We start from the raw sequence: 21,797 nt of genomic DNA on the forward strand, positions 1-21,797 counted from the left end.
TCAACCAGACACATCTCTATGGAGATGTCGCCTTTTGGTCACGAATAAAATGGGTACCCCTTAGGGATATCGTGCCCCGGCCCACGATCCAGGGATATAGTGCCTGCGCACACTCTTGTGATTTTGAAAGGATGCGAGCGGGATACTCAGCCACGGACCTCACATCTCAACGTAAGTGGGACTAACCACCGCACTTATGCCACTGCCGCAACCTTGACAGGCGGGATTAAACCGCCATCCCTGCCAGGCACATAGCGTCTCAATAATATCAGTATAAAACAATATATCAGTGGTTTTCAAAAATCATTTTCAGTACTCAGTAAAGCCATCATTCCACTCCGAGTCCTAGACACGCCTCAAACTTCATCAATCCGTAATCCTACAGTTTATTATACTCATCATCAACATAGTACTCCAACAGTCCACTCACAAACTTCATGAATCCGCCTTCTAAACTTTTTACCAGAAAAAACCTAATTAAACTCACTTAAAGCATTCTTTAGATTGTAAAAAAACAAGTTAAAGAATCTTAGATAAGTGTTACAGAAGTTTACAAGCTTGCCGAGAAGGTAAAATGGTTAAAAAAACAAGTTTTTCATGGAATAACAGGGCATTGTGCGTAGCATAGGGGTGTGCGTACGCATGCCCAAACAAGTTTTCTCAACATGTGCGTACGCATAGAGGTGTGCATACGCACACGAAGCAAAATGTTCAATTGTGAGTGTACGCATGAATACATGCGGACGCCATCAACAGAAAGCACTTTTCAGCTTGTGCGTGCACACGATGTTGTGCGTACGTACCACTTGCAAATTTCGCAGGGTGTATATGCGCACCAGAGTGTGCGATCGCTCTCAACAGGAGGCATATCCCTGTGTGTGTGTGTGCGTACCAGAATGTGCGTACGCACGTTTTCAACAATTCATAGGGTGTGCGTGCGCACAAAGGTGTGCGTACGCACAACTCAAGACATAGCCCCACCCGCACAATAGTGTGTGTGGGCACACTAACCAGAACTCAATTTCTGCAATATCACAGAATTTTAGATTTTTTACACTAACTTCCAATGATCATATCTTTTTCTACAAATTTCGATTTTCACAAAATCTCTACCGTTTTAAAGATCTTTGAATTATCTTTAATTTGATACAAAACTCAATCAATTTTAAAAGCTGTAGCTCAACATATGATCCGCCAAAGTTGGCCTAAAATCTGTTTTTACCAAAGATCTTAAAAACTCAATTTTACCAAAATTCTCGATTCAAACCACCTATTCCACATCCAAAATAGTTCCAATGCACCTAATTTATATACATATACCTTCTCATCAATTCACAACTTAGCAATCTATAATATCATCCTTTTCATACACCAAATCCCACTTATAAAACTTAAATCTCAATCATTAACATCATCATCCATTAAAATCATCACAATCATCACAATCATCATACATCAACAATTATCAACAATAATCACACCAATTCAACTCCAAATGCTCCCAATATCACAATAATCAAACTATACACAATTAATTCATAAAATCAATACCTAGGGTTTACCAAAATCTTAAATCCATAAGGGTTTAAGACATTCTTATCTTACCCAACAGTTTTGGAGGCAAAACCCAATAGCAACCAAGTGCTAGAGTGTACCTAAACACCTAAAATCACAAAATCTCTCAAAAACTAAATCTAAAATTTCAAATTTTACAAGGGCAAAAAACTGGGCAGAAATTTTCGAGAAGCTTACTACAATACCTATCTAGAAGTGACAGGCTCGACGAAACCCTAATATTCAAATTCTTATGCTCGAGTCATAAGTCAATGATATTACGGTGGTACGACTCTCAGGTGGATTTTTAATATATAAATATAGGTAATTTCGAAAGGATTATTAATCGAGAAGCCTGAAAAGAGTAGAAATAAAATCGCGAAGACGCATCACTCACGTTTCGACAACGAAAAGTTAAAACGTGAAGCCGAAAGCGATATACGGACAAGGCATAAAGGAGATTAAGAGACAGATAACAGATAGATATATATAACATAAGTGAATAGCCACTAGTCGCGACCCGCGAAGTTTATGCCGGCTAGGGTACAGTATGAAAGTAGTTGACAACAATATATCCTAATCTCTCCCAAAGGAAACATAAGAGCCTCTATAGGCAAGTTCCAAAAGAGTTCAATACATAATATAATCTTTTCAAAACAAAGGTGGAGAGATTCTAAGCAAAACACAAAGTAGAGAAAATAAATATCTTCGCCGTCTCTCAGACGAACCGCAGCTCACTTCTGAGCACCTGAACCTGTATCTGAAAAATAAGAGATATATACGGAATGAGAACCCCGGGCCCATGGGTTCCCAATACGGTAAAAGTGCCAAATAAATACAATGCACTGCAATAAAAACTCACTAAGCATCCTAAACTCCTTTTCACCAAGTATCCAGCCTAGATTCTCACTAATCCATAAATAGGCATCTGACGTAAGGGGATACTAAATCTAGTTCATATTACACATGTTTCCCAATTCGCTGATTCTTCCACGAATCAGACTCAGAATCATAAGCAAAACCATTACCAATTGTCCTGCCTCAGCAACTCTATATCAATACATCATACCCTCGCCTAGAGCTAGTGAAATCACATCACTGCGTCTACCCAGGGGGCTCAAATGATCTCAGTCACAAATCATCATCATCATGCAATCGCATTATCAATTCATCTCATCAAGAACAGCCCCCAACATCCACTGACACCATCATGAGGGATCTCTCAGTTGTACAAACACAAGCAATACAGACAAGTAATACACAAATAAGGTACAAGTAGAACAAGTAGCACGTAATCAGGTAACATAGCATATATGATATAAAAATCCAAAACAAATAGGCAAACCCAAACAATTCAAACATATGCAAATGATGTATGCCTGCCCTATGGCTGATGATATCATCTGTCGGTTATATAGCCAACCCGACACGTCCTGGTAGCTAACCATGGACAGAAACACCCCTTGCGGAGCAAGTAGGTTTGAGCTACAACCCTCTTGCTACTACCCGCTCAACCCAGAGCCAGTGGAACAACCACTACTGCGGCTACTACCCAGGCGGGTGTTTAACAGCTCAACCTGGAGCGAGTGGATTCACCACTACTGTCGCTACTACCCAGGTGTCACAATCTCTGACCTGGAGCAAGTGGGATGAACCACAACCTTTGCTACTGCCCAGGTATCTTAAGCATTAACCCGGAGCAAGCGGGACGAACCACAACCCTTGCTACTGCCCAGGTATCTTAAGCATATATTCATTCAATCTCAATTCATACTATCAATCCTCATTGTTATCAAATCTCAAACACTAACCTGGAGCAAGTGGGACGAACCCCAACCCTTACTACTACCCAGGTATCAGAGTTACATTCATTCAAAACTCCATAATTAACTCATTTATCATAAACATCCTTTTCCGTCTCATACCCGGAGCAAGTGGACAACGCCACTGCCTACTACCCGGGGTTACACATCACATTTCAACATTTTCCATTATTATCCATTCAACACATTCATTCATTAATCATATATGCATTTATACTCAGCCATAATCAATAATGGCTTTGCCGTGACCCGGCAATAACTCAGCCATCCGGCTCATGGTTCAATCAAGAACCAGCCATTTATCAATAGATATAGCCCTTCGGCTCATGGCATACACGGTACTCCTACCGTCATCCTCCATATCTCTTATAATCATCGTTGATCACCATTGATCATAACGTTTCCCCTTGCTTCACTCGCAAGTTACCACATCCCCTAGTTCCTTTCTCATTACTAAGCATATCATAATGATTTAATACATAAGGGGTGAGATCGGAGGCTTAGAAGTATGAGATTTGGCTTTTAGAACTCAAAAATCAACTTTGGCATGAAAGCAGGGCCACGCGTACGGGTACTCCACGCGCACGTGTGGATGCCCACAAAGCTCATCGACGCGTATGCGTCATACACGCGGACGCGCGGATTGAAACACAGCCAGACGACGCGTAAGCGTCAGCCACGCGTACGCGTGGGTGCATTTGCGCCCCAGGCACAAAACTGGCACAACTCTCGGGAAAATGGCTGGGCATTGGGTGCAGCGCATCGACGCGCACGCGCACACCACGCGCTCGCGTGGATGGTGCCTTCTCGAAAAACGACGCGTACGCGCCAAGTGCGCCTACGCGTGGAGGGTCATTCTGCTAAAAAAATTTTCTAAGTTAAAAGCTGCAGAATTCACAAATTCAACCCCCAATCTTCCGACGGACATAACTTCCTCATTTTAAATCGTTTTTCACCCGTTCTTTGAACGACATGGACATCCCGGATCCAATTTCATTTCTAAACAGATTTGGCACAAAACAGAGATCCGTAGTCCAAGTTATGTCCCGTCAAAGTATGCCCAAAAACCATGTTTTCATATAAAACCACAAAGTGCCATTTTCAAAACAAGCCATTTTCAACTCTTTTCAAAATCAACCAAAACATTCCAATTTTAACCCTTTTTGAAACCAATCAAAATATACCAAAATCAACACCAAGCCTCCTCAACCCATACATTAACACCTTACCACAATTCACAAAACTGCCATATAACCATCTTTACCCATTTCAAACAAATGGCTAAATTACAAACATATCAACATGTCATACATCCTTCCTCATCCCAAATTCCAACAATACTATTTCCAATCAACCATCATTATACATAACCAATATCATACTCACTATCACGTGGTTTCACCCCCAAATCAACCTTAATCATTCCACAAGCATATATCACAACATACATATCTCTCATGCATTATCATACCATCAAGGCATCAATAATCATACTCACATATATGACCACATAATATATATCAACCAAAATCAAACATACTTCATCTATACAATTTCACCCAAAATTACCGATTTTCACACTTCAACTCCTCAAACCTCATTATTCAATAACCAACCCAATCATTCATATATTCATTATATGAAATTCATCCAATCACTTGTGTCATCATACAATGCACACATCAACTTACCTCCCTTACCTCTTTTCGGCCTCCAGCCCAAAATTTACGGCCTCCGGCCCAATTTCACAATTTAAATGCATAAACTACAAATTAATACTCATTACCCAATACATCAAATTTTCAATACACCAAGCATACAAGGCCACACAATTCTCAACCCAATCATCAATTCACATTACATACCAACTATGCATATTAGCATCAACTATTTACACAATCCAAACTTAATCCTAGGGGCATTTAGCCTAGGAATTCTCATCACACCACACGGTACTTAAATGAAACTTAAACCGTACCTCTTGTAGCCAAATCAATTGAGCCTCTTCTTTGGAAGTCTCCACCAACCTTAGCCCCAAGCCTCACCAAAGCTCCTCAAGCAACACCAATCTCCCAATTGTGCACCAAAACCATCAAATGCACTAACATAACCAATATTACATACATACATCAACCTAGGGCTCATAAAAATGACAAATCACAAGGGTTGGAGGGTTTTTTTTACCTTAACCCACTGAAGTTTGTGATGAATATCACCCATGGCTCATACTAGAGCACTCCTAAACAATCAAAATCACAAGGTTTCCTCAAAACCCAAACCAAATTCGAATTTGAAGAGGAAAATAAAAACTGGGCAGAGGACAGTAGATTACTCACCACAAAACTTAGATAGAATTGTAAAGGATGAGAAGAGCGACGTGTGGTCGCAAACGGCTCGTCAATCGGAACTCTGTAGCTCAAGTTATGGTGGTTTGAAGATCAAAGAGAGTTAGGTTTTCTCTCTTCTCTTCTCTCTTCTCTATTTCAGCGCCCCAACCTCTCTTTTAGGGTAAAATGAGCTGAAATGCTCATAACTAATATTTATATATGTTGGATCTTGGGCCCACTTAGGCCCAGTTCACTTATTTTTGTTAGTTGGCCCAATTTTGGACCAAAACCTTTAAGATTAGCGCTCTAAATCGCACTTCAAATATTTCTACCTCCCCTAATTATAATTCCTCATTTCTTAATCTTATTTACTCATAATCAATTTTCTCAGCTGCAGTACCAGACACGTCTCAGCCGGTACTGCCGATCAAAATTCCACTGCGCGCTTTTACGCAGAAAACTATGTCTTCCGACTCGGAAAAATTCACTAAATCCAAATATCATATTGAAATCATCAAATTCCAATTGCCAAATCTTCCAACCATATTTGCTCCTACTTAACTCATTATTTAATTAATTTCGGTTAGACCGGGTATTACATTCGCGTAGCTGCTGACGGCACGCAAATCGAAACACCATAACTCGAGTTATGATCGAAAGAGTGATGAAGTGAATAGTAACTTTCCGCTCCCCTTTTCACTCTTAACCTAGCAGATGGGATTTGTGTTTATGAGAGGTGAATGTGCTGAATGGCCTTCACTTATGGGTATTTATATGTTGGACTTGGGCTAAACTTGGGTCCAGTCTAATCCATTAGCGTTTTTGGCCCGTTTGCTCCAATTTTAGGCCAAATTTTTAAAATTAGTGACCGATTTTCAACTTTAAACCAGTACCGGACAGACTTAAACTAGTACTGCCGGCTAATTTACCAGTAAGCATTTTTACACAATTTCCTGCAAAAAATTATATTTTCTAACTCAGAAAAATCTACTGAGTCTAAATATCGTATTCAAAATTTCTAATTAATACTCTAAATTTTTGAACCTATTTCGAACAATTAAATTATCATTATTTTTTGTTAATTAATCGGTTAATTAATCGCGGTTCTTACACACTAAACTAAAAATTAAGAAATAAATATTAGAAAAATAAAAAAGAATCACAAAGAAAATAAATCAATCCTAAATTAGAATTAAAAATCAGAAATAGAAAAAATAATTCAGAATAAAAAATTATTGTCTAAAATTATTTAAGAGAACGATTTTAAAGCGTTGCAAATTTTGGTATTGCTAAAATCCATAGTTATTGTAGTCGAATCTCATCGTTCTTCTGATTAGCCTGTCTTTATAATACTTTTTCATTAAACATAAAACAAATGACAATCAAGTAAGAATAGAGCTTCATAATCATGTTTTACTCATTTGGGTATAAAAGAGCCACACAAAAAATAAAAAGGGGAGAGAACTGAGGAACCAAAGAAAATTACAGCATATTTGAAGGTTGATTTAAAATTTTTCATAGAAATGAAAATATCACTATAATATGTTAGAGTCAATTTTTTGTCAACTACAATCATGTATTTCTTTCTCTCAAGTCTCAATTTTAATTATAACTAGTGTATGTTCACATACTCTGGACGGAATAATACATAAAATTATATAAATTTAAAAAAAAATAAAATACATATAATAATAATTATTATAAATATTTTAAAAAGTTATAATTAAAATTAAACTCTCAAAATTTTTAATATTAAAATATTAAATATAATTAGTATTTGTATTAATCAATTTGAGTTTGTTGAGTGATCATCTCACTCGTCTACTTAAACAACTATTAGGAGTTAGAATCTCACCTTGTGTGTGTAGCAATTCATTGATTAGCGGTAAACTCTTAATAAATAGAGCATCAATACGTGGTTAGACTTGACAGGAGTACCAGAATATGTGGGTACCCAACCCGTCCATACCCGGTTGGAGAGGGTAATAACTTACCTGAGTCGGGGCAGATTTTACTCAGGACAGGGCATAGTCGGGTTTAGGGTGTACCTGCCCAGATATATACATATAAACACTTTTTAGGTATTAGGATTTGCCTCACATCACAGATTCAGTGATTCACAGCTTCAATCCATACTCTATAGACGTAAGAAAAACCCAGTCATCCTCACCCATAGTCTTCTTCTTCTCGACTTCTTCACAAAAAACCTCATAACTCCCGTCATCGTCGTTGCTGAGCCCACCGCTGCCTACCCCCTTCACAGCTCCTATCTTCCTTCACAGCTCATGTCGTTATCGCTGCTTATCCCGTTACCATCACTGTTGAGCCCATCGCCATCTTTCTTCTGTTAAGTCCCTTTTATCTGGGTAAATTCTCCCCTTTCCCCCTCTCTATGTGAGTCTGTTAAGTTCTTCTCTTCTTCTTCTGCAGACTCATCACTTAATCGCCGTCGCTATGATCTCGAGTATTGCCGTTGCAGTTTCATCTGAGTCTGTCACCGAATAAAATAGAATTTTTATTCAAGTTGGACCAGTTGGAAATAGGCATGCATGAGATCATTTTTGCATGTATTTCTAAATTTTCTCATCCAAATTTGATCTACGTGGTTGAGTATTTTAGTATGGCGATCGTCGTAGTTTTCATTGCGACATTAATGTGATAAAAACTATGGTAATTTTATAACAATATATGAGACAGACCAGATTATTAAAGTAATTAGGAAAATAATATTTAAATGTGTGCATAAAATTTATAAGATGTGATTATCTCAGAAAAATATATATGTATAGCCCAAGTGGAAGATTGTTAGGAAATTATTATTTCTTAATATATTTATGGATAATACATATATTAATTATAATTGCAAATTAAGTAATTTCACATTAAATGACTTATATAATGGTGATCTAATTTATTGTCATAAATATTAAATTAAATAAGTCATTATTACTTTTGATTTGGATAAATGAGATTAAAACCATATATACTATTTTATTTGAGTTTTAGGGTTTAATGAATGTCACACTCAAATATAAATAATGACTTCAAAATTTTAGTCTCCAATACATCAAACTCGCCTCCGTAACTCTTTTTCCACAGTGGAGTTGTGATTCAGCCCTATCAGGGATACAGAAGGTTTTGGTTGACGAAAATCAAAGAACCACAAGAGTCAAGTTCTTTGATCTCAATCATGCTCTCGAACGAAGGGACGCTTCCGCGCTGTCAGTTATATTTCTTAATGATTTAACATGGATGATCTTGAGATTGAGAAATCCTAAAATTTTTAAATAAAATAGAATTTCAATCAATCAAATGATGATAAATAATTTTATTAAATTAAATTAAATTAATGTGATCATTGAATGATAAAAAATGCTAAAAAAATAAATAAATAATATTTTAAGAGTATAGAAATATTAAATTGTTATTTCACTTTACTTTTTTAATAAACGAAAATAAATATCTTGAATTAATTAAATTTTTACAAAAAATTATATACATAAAATTATTTCATTTCTTCAAAAAATTTTTGAACATATAATGGTTCAATGAGAGGTTGACTATTGAGAATTGAATATAATATTTTTAAATTTGTATTTTTAATAAAAAGATGTACTTAGTTCTATCTATCCTAAATAATTCTATATTCACTATTACTTATTCATCTAAATAATTTTAACATTGATAGAATATTATTTTTAGATAAAAAAATTTAAATATATTTATTCTATTTCAAAAATAAATATTTATATTTAACTTGGAATTTCAACAAATATGGCAAAAATATTATATTTTTTAGTTAAAAAATTAAAATATCTATAAATATATTTTTGTTCTTTAGCTTTAAATTTTTCAAAAAAGTTTGGCAAGTTAATGGAATCAAATCATATTTCTATAACATATATAAGAATGTATATTACACATAAATAAAAAATGTTAGGTGTAATAAGCACAAATATATAAATTAAAATAAAATTTTAAAAAATAAGAACTAATAAAATATTGAAAAAAAGAAATATAAATAGAAGAGAAACAAAATTATCAGATGAAAGAGAAATAATTTAATAAATTTTATATGTATATAAAAGAGGAATAAAAAGAAGATATACAGTACTTTGTTTAATTTAGCAAGATTTATGAAAATAAACACATAGAAATAAGAAAATAAAAATTAATAATAAAAAGAAACTAAATATCTGAATTAATTTAAAAAATAAAAGGTAATAAAATAATAATCCATCATAATCTTAATCTTTTAATATAACTAATTAATAACAATATAATTAATCTACCATACTATTAATTCTAATTAAGTAATTAAATAAATTGAATATAAATATGTCTAATCTAATTGTATAAAAAAATAATAAATTTTCTATAATTAGACATATTATATATATAGAATAAAAAATTATTTTAAAATGAGATTATTATTATTATTAAAGTATAAATATTAAAATTATATTAATGCATTAATTAAAATATATTATTAGAATAAAAAGTTACAAGAATTAAAATAACTAAAATTTATTAACTTTAATTAGTTAAATTAGTATAAAATAAAAAAAATTATTAATCAGATTAAATAAATTAAAAAATATTACTGAGCAAAGCAAATGTCACAATAATTATATTATTAATTAAAAAAATCAATTTAATCAATTCAAATTTTTATTTTTTAATAGACAATTAAAGATTATCATTGAATAAAAACAAATAGGATATAATAAAGAATAATTTTGGTATTATAAATTAATTAATTAAATTATTATATACAATTTTTATTTTTTTACCTTATTATAATTTAAGTTAACATTAATGGTAAAAAACTAATTTTAAATAGTTCTAATTTATATTTTATAATATAATTAAAGCACAATTCATAATTTTTTATTTTGTGATTAATCAATATTTTTTAAATTTTTTGGTTATGTCTTTTGTATTTTATTATTGATAAATTTTTTTTACAAAACACAAATTTGTGATCAATTATTACATTCACAATTAATTAAGGAAATCAAGAAAAAATTATAAAAAATTAAATAAAAGATAAAAAATAGAGTAAAAATTTATTTTGAAACTAAAAATTTGTCAATTGTGCTAGAAATTCTAAAAATTTATATCTTATTATATAATTAATTTTGTTACTCACTTCAACTTTATTATTCTTTTGTATCCAAAAAAGTATATAATGTCACACCTATTTCAAAAAAGATGAAACTGTTCAAATACACGGTATAATGTATAATTTAAGAACAATAAAATAAAAAATATCTAATATTTTATAATAATATTTAAAATTTTCAATGACGATAATACAAAGAATTTAAATCTAACAAATGAATTCAATGGTTATCCTTTGCATATCTTATTTAAATTTGAATTTTAAAATTTAATTTATATCTTCTTTTTTTCTCTTAATATAAATTATTTTTGACGAAAAATAAGGAAAAAAATCTATTAGACTAAAAAAATAATTTATCAAAAAAGTATTACAAGGAAATCTATAATTAGAGAAGAAAATAATAAAAGTATTAATAATAATAAAGAAAAAAGAATGAATCTCATATTAAAGAATGCTAGAAAAGAAATAATAAAGTTCATATTGATAATAATAATACTAAGTAATGATATTGCTGTTTTAGACTTCTAACCTCCGCCTTTGGCCATCATTTTTTTTTCTTTGCTTTTTTTATTTAAATTATCACATCATAAAAAAATAAAGAACAATTCAAGAAAACGAAAATAGTAAGATTAATAGTAACTATATAATCAAAATACATATGAGAAAAATAAATTATTATATGATAGAATTAAAATGAATATATTTCATCATTAAATAAACAAAGTTAACAGAAAACAAAATTACACGTAGAGAAAAAAAAAAGAAAAAAGAATTAAAATAACTAAAGTGATAAAAAGATTATTTTTACAATTTTATTCTATCATGTTTATATATATATATATATATATATATATATATATATATAAAACTATAAAATAATAAACTTCTAATTAAATTAAATTGTATTTATTATTATTAGAAAGGGTAAGAGAGAGTAGTAGAGAAAAAGTTTATGTGTATTCAAGTTGCGTAGAATGATACAATATAAAAGGGTATTTATAGGTGTTAAGAGAATTGAAATAATAAAGACGTAATATCCTATAATAAATATTTAGATATGTTGAATAATGCTAATTGATCTAATTGATCCTAATTATACTCTAACAATTATATTCAATTAATTGATATACATAATATTAAATTGTGTGATACTTAAATATCTAATCAAATCAATTAGTTGATATAATTAATCTATTATAATAAATTGTATTTAATGAGTTAAAAAAATAAATCAAAAAACACTCTCACAAACATATCACACGTAAGCTTTATCATGAAGTGTAAAAATTCGATTTTTATCAATGTTTTGAAAATTAGACCGGACCGCCCAGTCAGACCGGTTCACCCGGAAACCAGCGTAAAAAATAGTCCGATCCTCCACCTAAAACCGTCATTCTCAAAACCGCTGAAAACCGTTGAACCGGCCAGTAACCGATCGGTTGGACCGGACCGAGAACTGACCGGTTCTTAAGAAACGACGCCAGTTTAATTTTTTTTTTAAAAAATTAAAAAACCACCCCCCACGCGAGTCCCTCACCCGCATACCCCCACCCCCCACACACACCAAACACCCACACACCCAAGCCCTAAGGTTCCCCAAACAGCCAAACCTAAAATCCAGCTTCGTCAATGGAACTGCCGCCGCCGTCCGTGGTTGTCGGCGTCTCCGTGCGCTCCTCCTTCCCCTGTCCCAAATCCATACGACCAGACCTTCTCTACTAGGCTTTCTAGCTCGGCACGTTGTCCTATCTTCGTCGGTGACTTCGCTGTTCAAGGCTTCCAGCTGCTGTGCCGTCGTGTCGCCGTCGTCGTCCTGCTGTCAGCGGAAGGTTAGTGAATTTGTTTTTGATTTTGAGCTGTCAAACCCAAAAAACCCCTAAGCTGCTTGAGGTTTCTTGGTTGTTTCCAATCCAGCACAGCCCTGGATGAGAGCGAAAGTGAACCTTGGATTTTGTTTTCCCCTGTTTCAATCAGCTTTTCATTTTTTTTTTAAATTTGTGTATTGGTCTTTTGTTATTCAGCTTGTGAAGTTGTGATTGCTTTTAAGCATTTATCGTAGATTCAAAGTTCTAGTACGTTGATGGAAATTCTGAATGGATATCAAAAGCTTATTACAAGGGACCCATAATCGCAAATCGTGATGGTGACTATTTGAATATTAGTTCATCCTTTATCATACCCTATATTTGTGATAATAATTATATTTGATTCGATTATTTGGTTGCAGCTCATTTTCATCTATATGTTTCTCGTATTTTCATTTTATTAAAGAAATTTGAGCTAATTTGATTTTAATCTTTACATTATCGGAATAATAACAAAATGAAGGATGATGGGAAGAGTGTTGTTTCCGCTATGGCCAATAATAAAAATCAATTTTATAATAAGATTCTTATTTTTTGTTCCTGAAATTTTAATTGAATTAAATTCATTTAGTCAAATATTCAAGTTGTAGCAGCACTTCATTGCTTCAAAGTTCAAACAAAACAAAGTTCCTGAAATTTCTTAAATTTTTGTTCAAATTTTCTTGTAATGTTTTGTAATATTTTGTATGTTTGTTGCTGTTTTGCAATTGCTGGTTGCTGGGTGCAAGTTTAGTGTCATCACTGATTTGAAATGTTTTATAATGTACAGTGTTTGTTACTGTTTTGTAATTGCTGTTTTGTAATTGCTGGTTGCAGGTTAAGTGTGATTATTGGTTAATGTTTTGTAATGTTTGGTGCTGAAGGCTGATTGTTGAGTTCAGATATAGTTGTTTATTTTGATTTGGGTAAAGAGACTTATGGTCATTTTTTTCTGCCTTGTACCAATTCAGATGATTATTTTCAGAGGATGAGCACTTATTTATGTATCTTGAGAAATTGTTTCTGTTTGTTATGAGCACTTATTAGTTTCACCAAATGGTTTTCAAAGCAACTCATCCAAAATGCTGCTGCACAAATCCAAGTCTATTGTCTCTTAAAGCATGCATGCTCCTTCATTTGGTGAAGTCTTTCTAGCACTAGTCCACTGCCAACTTTGTTATTAATAATGTTATCAAATTTGTTTATCCAAGTACTATGGTTATTTTTTTCAGTTAGATTTATGATAATTCATTTGATATTCTTCCTATTCTTGTGAGATATTTCTTTTGACATTTTGTGTACTGATGAGGAATTGTACTTACTTGGTATCATGCTTTCATCTGGCAATTTTGCATTTACTATAAAAAAAAGGAAATCCTAAAAGAGTAATTCACCATTCTCTTGGGAAAACTTTATAGAATAATTCACCATTCCATTGGAAAAACTTCATACTCTTAACTTAATACTTGCATATTTATAATTTATTCATTATTTTATTCTAAAATGATTTTTTCAGTTGAACCATCGGTTGAACCGGTTGGACCAATAAACCAATGAACCTGTAACTAGAACGGTTTGATGATCGATTCGATTTTCAGAACCTTGATTTTTATATAATAGAATAGATTTTCATTTCATTTTATTTTATTACGAACTAAATTTATTGGCTAGAACATTGATATAGCCTATTATATGAATTGATATTATTCAATGGTTTATGTTATGAAATTTTATGTGTTTATAATCGATCTTAATGCTTTTTAATATTTGATCACCATTTAAATGATATGTTGATTTACAATGTATTTATAATTTTTTAAAAAAAATTGTAAATGAAGTTACTAATTATAAACACCATAAGTAGTTGAACAACAACTAGAGATGGACAAATAAGATTTATGTAGTTATTATACAAATTTCACAAAAATATAATCCTTTTTCATTTACGTAAATTATAGTTAAAAGATTAGTACATCTATATGAATTTAACAGAATTTTTTTATCTTAAAAAAGACTAGAAATTATATTAAAAAATTGACCAATTTAAATTCACAACAAATAAATTAAATAGCACTAAATTCAGCATATTCAATAATTCTATAATGTGATGAAATCAAACATCTTAGCAATTGTGATTTATTGCATAAATTTTTTTTCTATTAATTGCTCTTTTACTATTTATATTTATTATATTCTCTAGCATATAATCAAATTAGCAATACAATTAAATTTTATCAATCTAAAATAATTAAAAAAATAAATTTTATAATTTACTCATCATTTTTATTACTTAAAATGACTAGTGCAATTTCTCTTTAGCGTTTTATCTACAGCACGCACGTCATAACTTCCTTTTAATAACATTCTTTTATTATTTTAGTAGTGTATCCGATCCTTTTATTATTTTTAAAATTTTTATTAATATGATATAAATAAATAATTTTACAGATGAAAATATAAAATAGTTTATAATGATATTTTTTGAGTCTTTAAGTGATTTAAAATCTTCAATAATTGAATTAAATCTAAATTTTTTAACAATTTCTTTTTCACTATAAATAATCAAACTTAAAGTCTTTTTTCAGCGCCTCCTTTCAAAAAATTAAGATCAAACTCATTAGATACAAATTCATTGAATTTTTAAAAGTTATATCTCACTTTCTTCATGATTTATTGGAGTAGAAGAATTATCTACGAGTATTAATATATTATATAAGTTATATTTTCTCCATCTTAAACATTAATCTTCCTCTTAAAAAATGCATTGATTCTTTGATTATTATCATTATGATTTTACAAATTTTGAATATATACTTGTAAATTATGTAAAAAAAATAATTAAAAAGATAAATATAAAATTTACAATAATACTTATTGAATATTTTTTTCTGACAAAAAAAATTCAATTAACAAATCAACAAATATAAAATAATACTAAATTAAATAAAGAAAAAGTTATCTAATTTTATAAAGATGACGGAAAAAATATAATTGCTTGAAATCAAAACTTAATTAATTTAAAAGATTGAAATTTCTTAAGTTATAATTTGCAAATTCTTCTATCAATCTATAAAAAATATAATACTATCAATACTTATTGAATATTCTAATATTTTTTATATAATATAAAATATTAAATTAAATAAATAGTATACATAAAATAATATTAAATTAAATAAATAAATACCTAATTTTACTATAAGTAATTTTATCATTAAAATAAAAAAAATTATTGTACTAAAAAATATTTGGTTCTATTTTTATTTGATTATAGAATCTTAAGAGTTAGTGTTTTTTTTTTTTTAGTTACAGATAATTTTTTTATTGGTGGACATACAGATTGTAGAAGTCAAAGTCTATTTCAGTCAAAATTCAAAAAGTCAATATAAATCAACATATTTGGGTTTGAAATTAAAAATAAGAGAGTAAATGTAAGTAGTGAATATTGAACACGACAGTTTAATAAGAGAGAAAAAGAACGATGACAGTTGAATTAAATTTCTATTATACACAAATACATACTACTAATTTTTTTATTAAAAATTTTGAGAAGCCCTGGTCCCCATTACCAAGCTAAAACTCCGCCAATATCTTCTTTTCCTTTAGTTCTTACTACAAGTAACTTTCTCTCTAAAGTTCTGTGCCCTTGGTTCTTAGTGGTTAGTGTTCATCTTCTCCATAAGAATTCCAGGAACTAGAGTGATTTATAACATGGTATCAAGAGCTAGGTTGTAAGCATCATGGCATTTCTTCTTGCAAATTCATCTACTTCCACCAAGAATGTATTGGTCCCAATCCAAGATAAAATTAAAGAGAATAATTTCTCAACTTGAAACATGATGTTCTTCTTACTTTGGAAAGTTTTAAGCTTGAAGATAATCTGGATCTCTTGGTGAGCAATGATGACCTTACCAGACACGCAAGTTACATCAGAATAACAGAATCCTTTTCTAATTACTTTTCACTGACTAACTTATTACTTAATTACATCTTTACCCTTGACACCATGCATAAACTTAAGTGTTCATAAAATAAAATATAAAAGATGGGAACGTGTAATAGCCAGCCATTGCCCAGCTTAGAATAATCCGTGGAAAGTGAAGTACAACTATAGGCCATTATTGAAAAGCATATATGCTTTTCATACAATGGGGTTGTATTAATTCCGCTAACCATAAATGGCACATTTTATTTTACTTTTGGTTTTCTGTTTCACCACTAGCTTGGAATATAATAATCCATTGTGATCCACTACTACTCCAATTCCAAGGATAGGAGGCACCGCGTATTCCGCGTTTGGCAAACATTCAAAGGAATCAACCAACCGACCCTCATCGCCTTTAACTTGCGCATGTTGGCGTCAAAACTTTCAACTCCTCCGCTGAATCCAATTTCAGTTGGAACTTTTTACTTTGTTTCAGTGTGGCTTCTCAAAATAAGTTTAATGGGCTATCGTCGGAAAAGCGGTATACATCAAAATCAGCCAGTTATGAGTATAAAATATATTAAAAAAAATAAATTATTTGTAGATTAGTAGCTAATTTTAGTATACGAATGGTATTTTTGTATTTAACAAATATATATTACAGATTGATTGAGTAGTTTACTCGTCCATTTAAAAAATATAAAAGATTATTCAAATTAAATGAAGTTTAACTTCGCCACGAATTAGTCATTGACTTATCGAATTATATCAAAGAATACCATAAAAAACACTTAATTGGATATTACTAACATGTCTTAAATTCATATGTTAAAAGTATGATAAAAAAATATTTTACTAAAATTTATTAAAAATATATTTTTATTTCAATATATTAAATATATTAGAAACTTAAAAAAATTCTTTTATTTTAACTTAATTGGTTTTTAAAAAGATTTGATGAATCAATTTGATTTTTAAATAAAACAAAAAATTACAAACGGACGATTCAGGTAATAGAGATAGTAGGAATGTGTAGAGGGTTTACAGTATATTTATTTAATTTATTTGAAAAATATTTGAGTCAACATTTTTTATTAATATTAGAATATATTTTGGTTAATATTTTATTTTTATAATATTATTATTTAAAATTTAAAATTTAGTCTTTAGTATTTAGTATTTAGAGTTATTAAAAATAATAAATTTTATTAGTGATATAATATTGTTCTACTTATATTTCATTGTTATCTCTAAATAGGGTGTCATATGAGATATGACATTTTTTTTTAAATTTTAATTAGTTTCTTTTAGAAAGGTAACTCTCTTCATTGTATGGAATATAATTCTTGCAGGAAAGTTACGTTCACGCTATTTTCTTGATTCTTTATTTGTGTTAAAGTTATCTTATTCTTCTTTTCCTTTTCCTCCCTAAGATAACTTATTCTTAGCTTATTCACTCATGACTAGGACATGTTATTCCATTTTTATTCATGTATGTAGATGTAACTATAAATCAATGATCGCTGCTGCACAAATTTCCCTGTAACTTTGCTTAAGGAAACGAAATCACACATAAAGAAAACAAAAAAAGAGGAGAAAGATAGTAGCAGCAGATCAGATCAACCAACATATAAAAAATTTTGGCTGATATTCTGAGGATGAATTTCAAAAAGCCTCATCACACCGCGGACCAGAATGCTATTGAGGAGAAGGTGAGTGCACTTTTTCAAATATATATAATTCAAAGTTTATTAGATAGATTTGATGTGCCAAGTAAGGAGATTTATTTTTCACCTAATATATACATATTATAATGAGAAATTGAGATTACGGAGACAAATGAAAATTATAACTATATATATATATATATATATATATATATATATATATATATATATATATATATATATATATATATATAATTTTTTTTTAAATCCTTTCAATATATTTTGTCTATTCCTATAATAACCACTTTTATATTTGGTCTATTTTGCACGTTATTTTATTTCATAAGTTGTTATCTTTTATAGATTTTATTAGAACTATTGACAAACATAAAACAATTATGTTATAGGTATATAAGAAATTAAATATTAATTATTTATCTTATAAGAATACATATTAGGTATTCATAATTTTCTTTTTTTAAATTATAACTGTTGTAAAAAGTTTGATTATTCAGCTATAACATGTGTTTAATTATTCTATTATAACATGTTTCATTATTCTTATAATTAATTACTTTGCTAAAAAAAATATATAAAAGAATATGTATGAATTAAACAAATATATATATGATAATTAATTTGTTGACTGATTTTTTAACATAAAATTCTAACTATATAATGAATTTAATTTTGATTACAACCATTTAAAAAGAGAAAGAAAAAAATGCGACTTACAGCCCCCTGCTAGCAGTTAAATAATAGACCTATAGAAGTGTACGTAAGGAGATGGCATCAATCAAATGAATCAAGGTTGTTTTCCTAAATCAAGGGAATAGTAGTGGTTTCATGAAAATAGTATTTAATTTTTAAATTTTTTTTTCATATTAAAGAACAATATTGTTTAGGTCAAGTTGAAAATTATCATATAATGCCGTAATGCATGCAGGATGCAGATAACTACACAATAAAACCAACTGGACTCAACATCGTCTGGGGAAATGATCCTCGATACTGGAAAGTAACCGAGTGAGTATCATAGTCACTTCAATTAAATTCTTTTCTCTTTTCCCAATTTTATCAAAATGAATATCGAATATTATATATCTTTCGGCCGGTGTGAACTGTTAGAGATAATTACTCCCTCTAACAATTTAAATTTTTGAATAAAATAGTGTCGTAATATAGTATTAGAGTTTGTATAATCTAAAAATCTAGAGTTTCGATTCTCGTTAATCCTAAAAAACGAATTTTAGCATAAGCTTAATAAGAAAAGAAAGAAAATTTATATAAAAAAATTCACGTAAATTTTAAAAAGAAAATTATGTTAGGATATTCAATGAGTTTCTGTAGTCGCATGTTCGATCTTCAATTGTATCTTAATAAAAAAAATTTTAGACACACTTAAATATATCTAAATATTATTATGTGTCTTTTTAAAAAAATACTTTATATATATATATATATATATATATATATGATGTCTTTGATTTTACAAAAAATTGAAATTAATATATTCGCGTGTTTTATGTTGTGTCGTGTCTGTACTAAATGCGTTCTTTTTATTGGAGAAGTGGTATCATAAATCCTTTCCATGCATTCTCATTATTACGCTCACATACACTATGATGACATGATTTCAGGACCAAGGCAGAGTTGATACAAGTATCATGGCTGGAAGTATCAGGAGTAGTGAAGTCGTTAAGGAAGGGGAAGAAATACAAAGTTGAATTTGAGTTGAATGTGAAGCCTGGTGCATTCGGTTGGGATGAGACTCAAGTACTTGTGATGGCCAAAGCAGGCAAATCAGGCAGCTATTCATTCAAAGTAGCGAAACTATCAGCATCAGGTAGTGAGGTTCGTCACGTGACCATTCCATCAAGTGAACCTCTTGAAGTGTCGTTCCCAGCAGGAATTCCAGATTCTGATGCCAATCAGCAGCCCAATCTCTACTTTGGATTGTATGAAGTGTGGAGCGGTAAATGGAAAGGTGGCATTGAAATTATCAAAGCCAATGTCACATGCATCGATTGAGAGTGCACTCCAAGTCTAGAGCAACATTAATATGCCCTTGGGCAGACATATAATTAATATATATAAAGCAATAAAGGGTTTGCGATATTGCCTTGCATGAAAATGATTGTAATAACTAATAAGTCAATTGAATTCTTATGTTTATGATGATATTTTATTTCTGTTTTTTGTTCGGTATGTGTGTGACCCACGCCATAATGTAATAATGTAAAGAATAATGCTATGCATCTAAGTCTATTTGTTAATCAAGTTCAACTAAGTTGATCTAATATAACAAAAATTAGTTATAACTAACAGTATTCCAAATTTTATTCTTTAGTTTAGTTGGACTTAATTCATAAAAAGACTTAGCTGTGTAGCATTATTTTGAGATGTTCTCTTCCTCTTCAACCTATTGGTTGCTTTTTCTCTCTTTTACGGGCCACTACTTTGTTCTTACTCTCTTTTGTTTGCAATCACACACACTTGATGTACGAATTGGAGGCACAATCACGTTCTCACGCTTATCTCACTTTGTCTCCCTCAAATCTCTGATATTCCATACATCTTTTTGAATTAGGAGAGTGAAAACACCTATTCTATTGATGTACATAATCCTCTTTGATTTTCAATGACATCTTCAATTGATATTAACATTTTTGCATGGGATTTCTATTCAAATGTTGTAATTATTGGGACGAGTAATGATGCTGCTGAAATGATCATGAGGTGTGAATTTTTTTTATTGTGTAATTTATATTCTCAAAAAAAAAAAAATCTAAGTATCAAATTAAAACATCTAAAACTCCACTATATAAAACATCTAAAAGTCATACAAGCATTTTCTTTAATAAATTAGAATGGAGCATTAATGATGTCTACATTGAAGGGTTATTTGAACAATATTTGGTTATTTTGATTCAAAGAATATTCAAATTTCAATTGATTTGAACAATCATACTACTAAAGTGATATATGAGGCATGTTTCTATATTTAGAAAAAGGTATCTAAGATAATTAGCATTCAAAAGTCATCTAAGAATTAGCATGCATAATATGCCCAATATAAAGGTTAGTTGAGATTTAATGTAAAAATTGGTTGGTGTTGTTTCTCCTAGTAGAATTGTAATACTATATAAGTGATATTAATTTTTTCTGGTGTCTAAATATAAAATAAAAGAAAAAAGAAACATGAGTGAAAAAAAGAAGAAGAGAAAAACCAAAGCTAAGTTAATTGACTTGTTTGGTATCTAAAGATATAAAATGATGTAAATCATTCTAAGGTTGAAATCATTCCACATGCTCTTTTGCCTTTGAGTAAGTTTATTAGCCATAAAATTAGCTATATAATTGGTTGTTCTTTAAATTAAGGTGATATTAATCTTTTGAATTTAACTTAGAGTCTCTTAAATCTTTTTTATTAGGTCACTTTTTAAAATAATATCGTCAAACTTTTTTTTTATGTACTATAAATAAAGCGTCTAAACAATCTGCCTTCCAAAAAAGATCGCAAAAATCACAT

The 21,797-nt window shown here is 30.2% G+C and overlaps 1 protein-coding gene and 1 pseudogene across 1 annotated transcript; both read left to right on the plus strand.

Annotated features, from left to right (window-relative positions):
- Window positions 1-21,797, plus strand: part of LOC130963260 (disease resistance protein RUN1-like) — a 110,777-nt pseudogene that overhangs the window by 60,197 nt on the left and 28,783 nt on the right.
- On the plus strand, window positions 18,091-20,468 carry LOC130962290 (protein PHLOEM PROTEIN 2-LIKE A9). The gene is made up of 3 exons (XM_057888489.1): window positions 18,091-18,310; window positions 19,212-19,291; window positions 19,906-20,468. The coding sequence occupies exons 1-3, from the start codon at window positions 18,257-18,259 to the stop codon at window positions 20,294-20,296; spliced, it is 525 nt and encodes a 174-aa protein (XP_057744472.1). The 5' UTR covers window positions 18,091-18,256; the 3' UTR covers window positions 20,297-20,468.

Source organism: Arachis stenosperma, chromosome 2 (assembly GCF_014773155.1).
Source record: "Arachis stenosperma cultivar V10309 chromosome 2, arast.V10309.gnm1.PFL2, whole genome shotgun sequence".
In the NCBI taxonomy this organism is placed as follows: domain Eukaryota; kingdom Viridiplantae; phylum Streptophyta; class Magnoliopsida; order Fabales; family Fabaceae; genus Arachis; species Arachis stenosperma.

Coding starts and splice junctions, on each gene's coding strand:
- LOC130962290 (XM_057888489.1), top strand. CDS start 18,257: ATGAATTTCAAAAAGCCTCATCACACCGCGGACCAGAATGCTATTGAG. Junction 18,311..19,211: donor AGAATGCTATTGAGGAGAAG/GTGAGTGCACTT, acceptor TAATGCATGCAG/GATGCAGATAACTACACAAT. Junction 19,292..19,905: donor CGATACTGGAAAGTAACCGA/GTGAGTATCATA, acceptor ACATGATTTCAG/GACCAAGGCAGAGTTGATAC.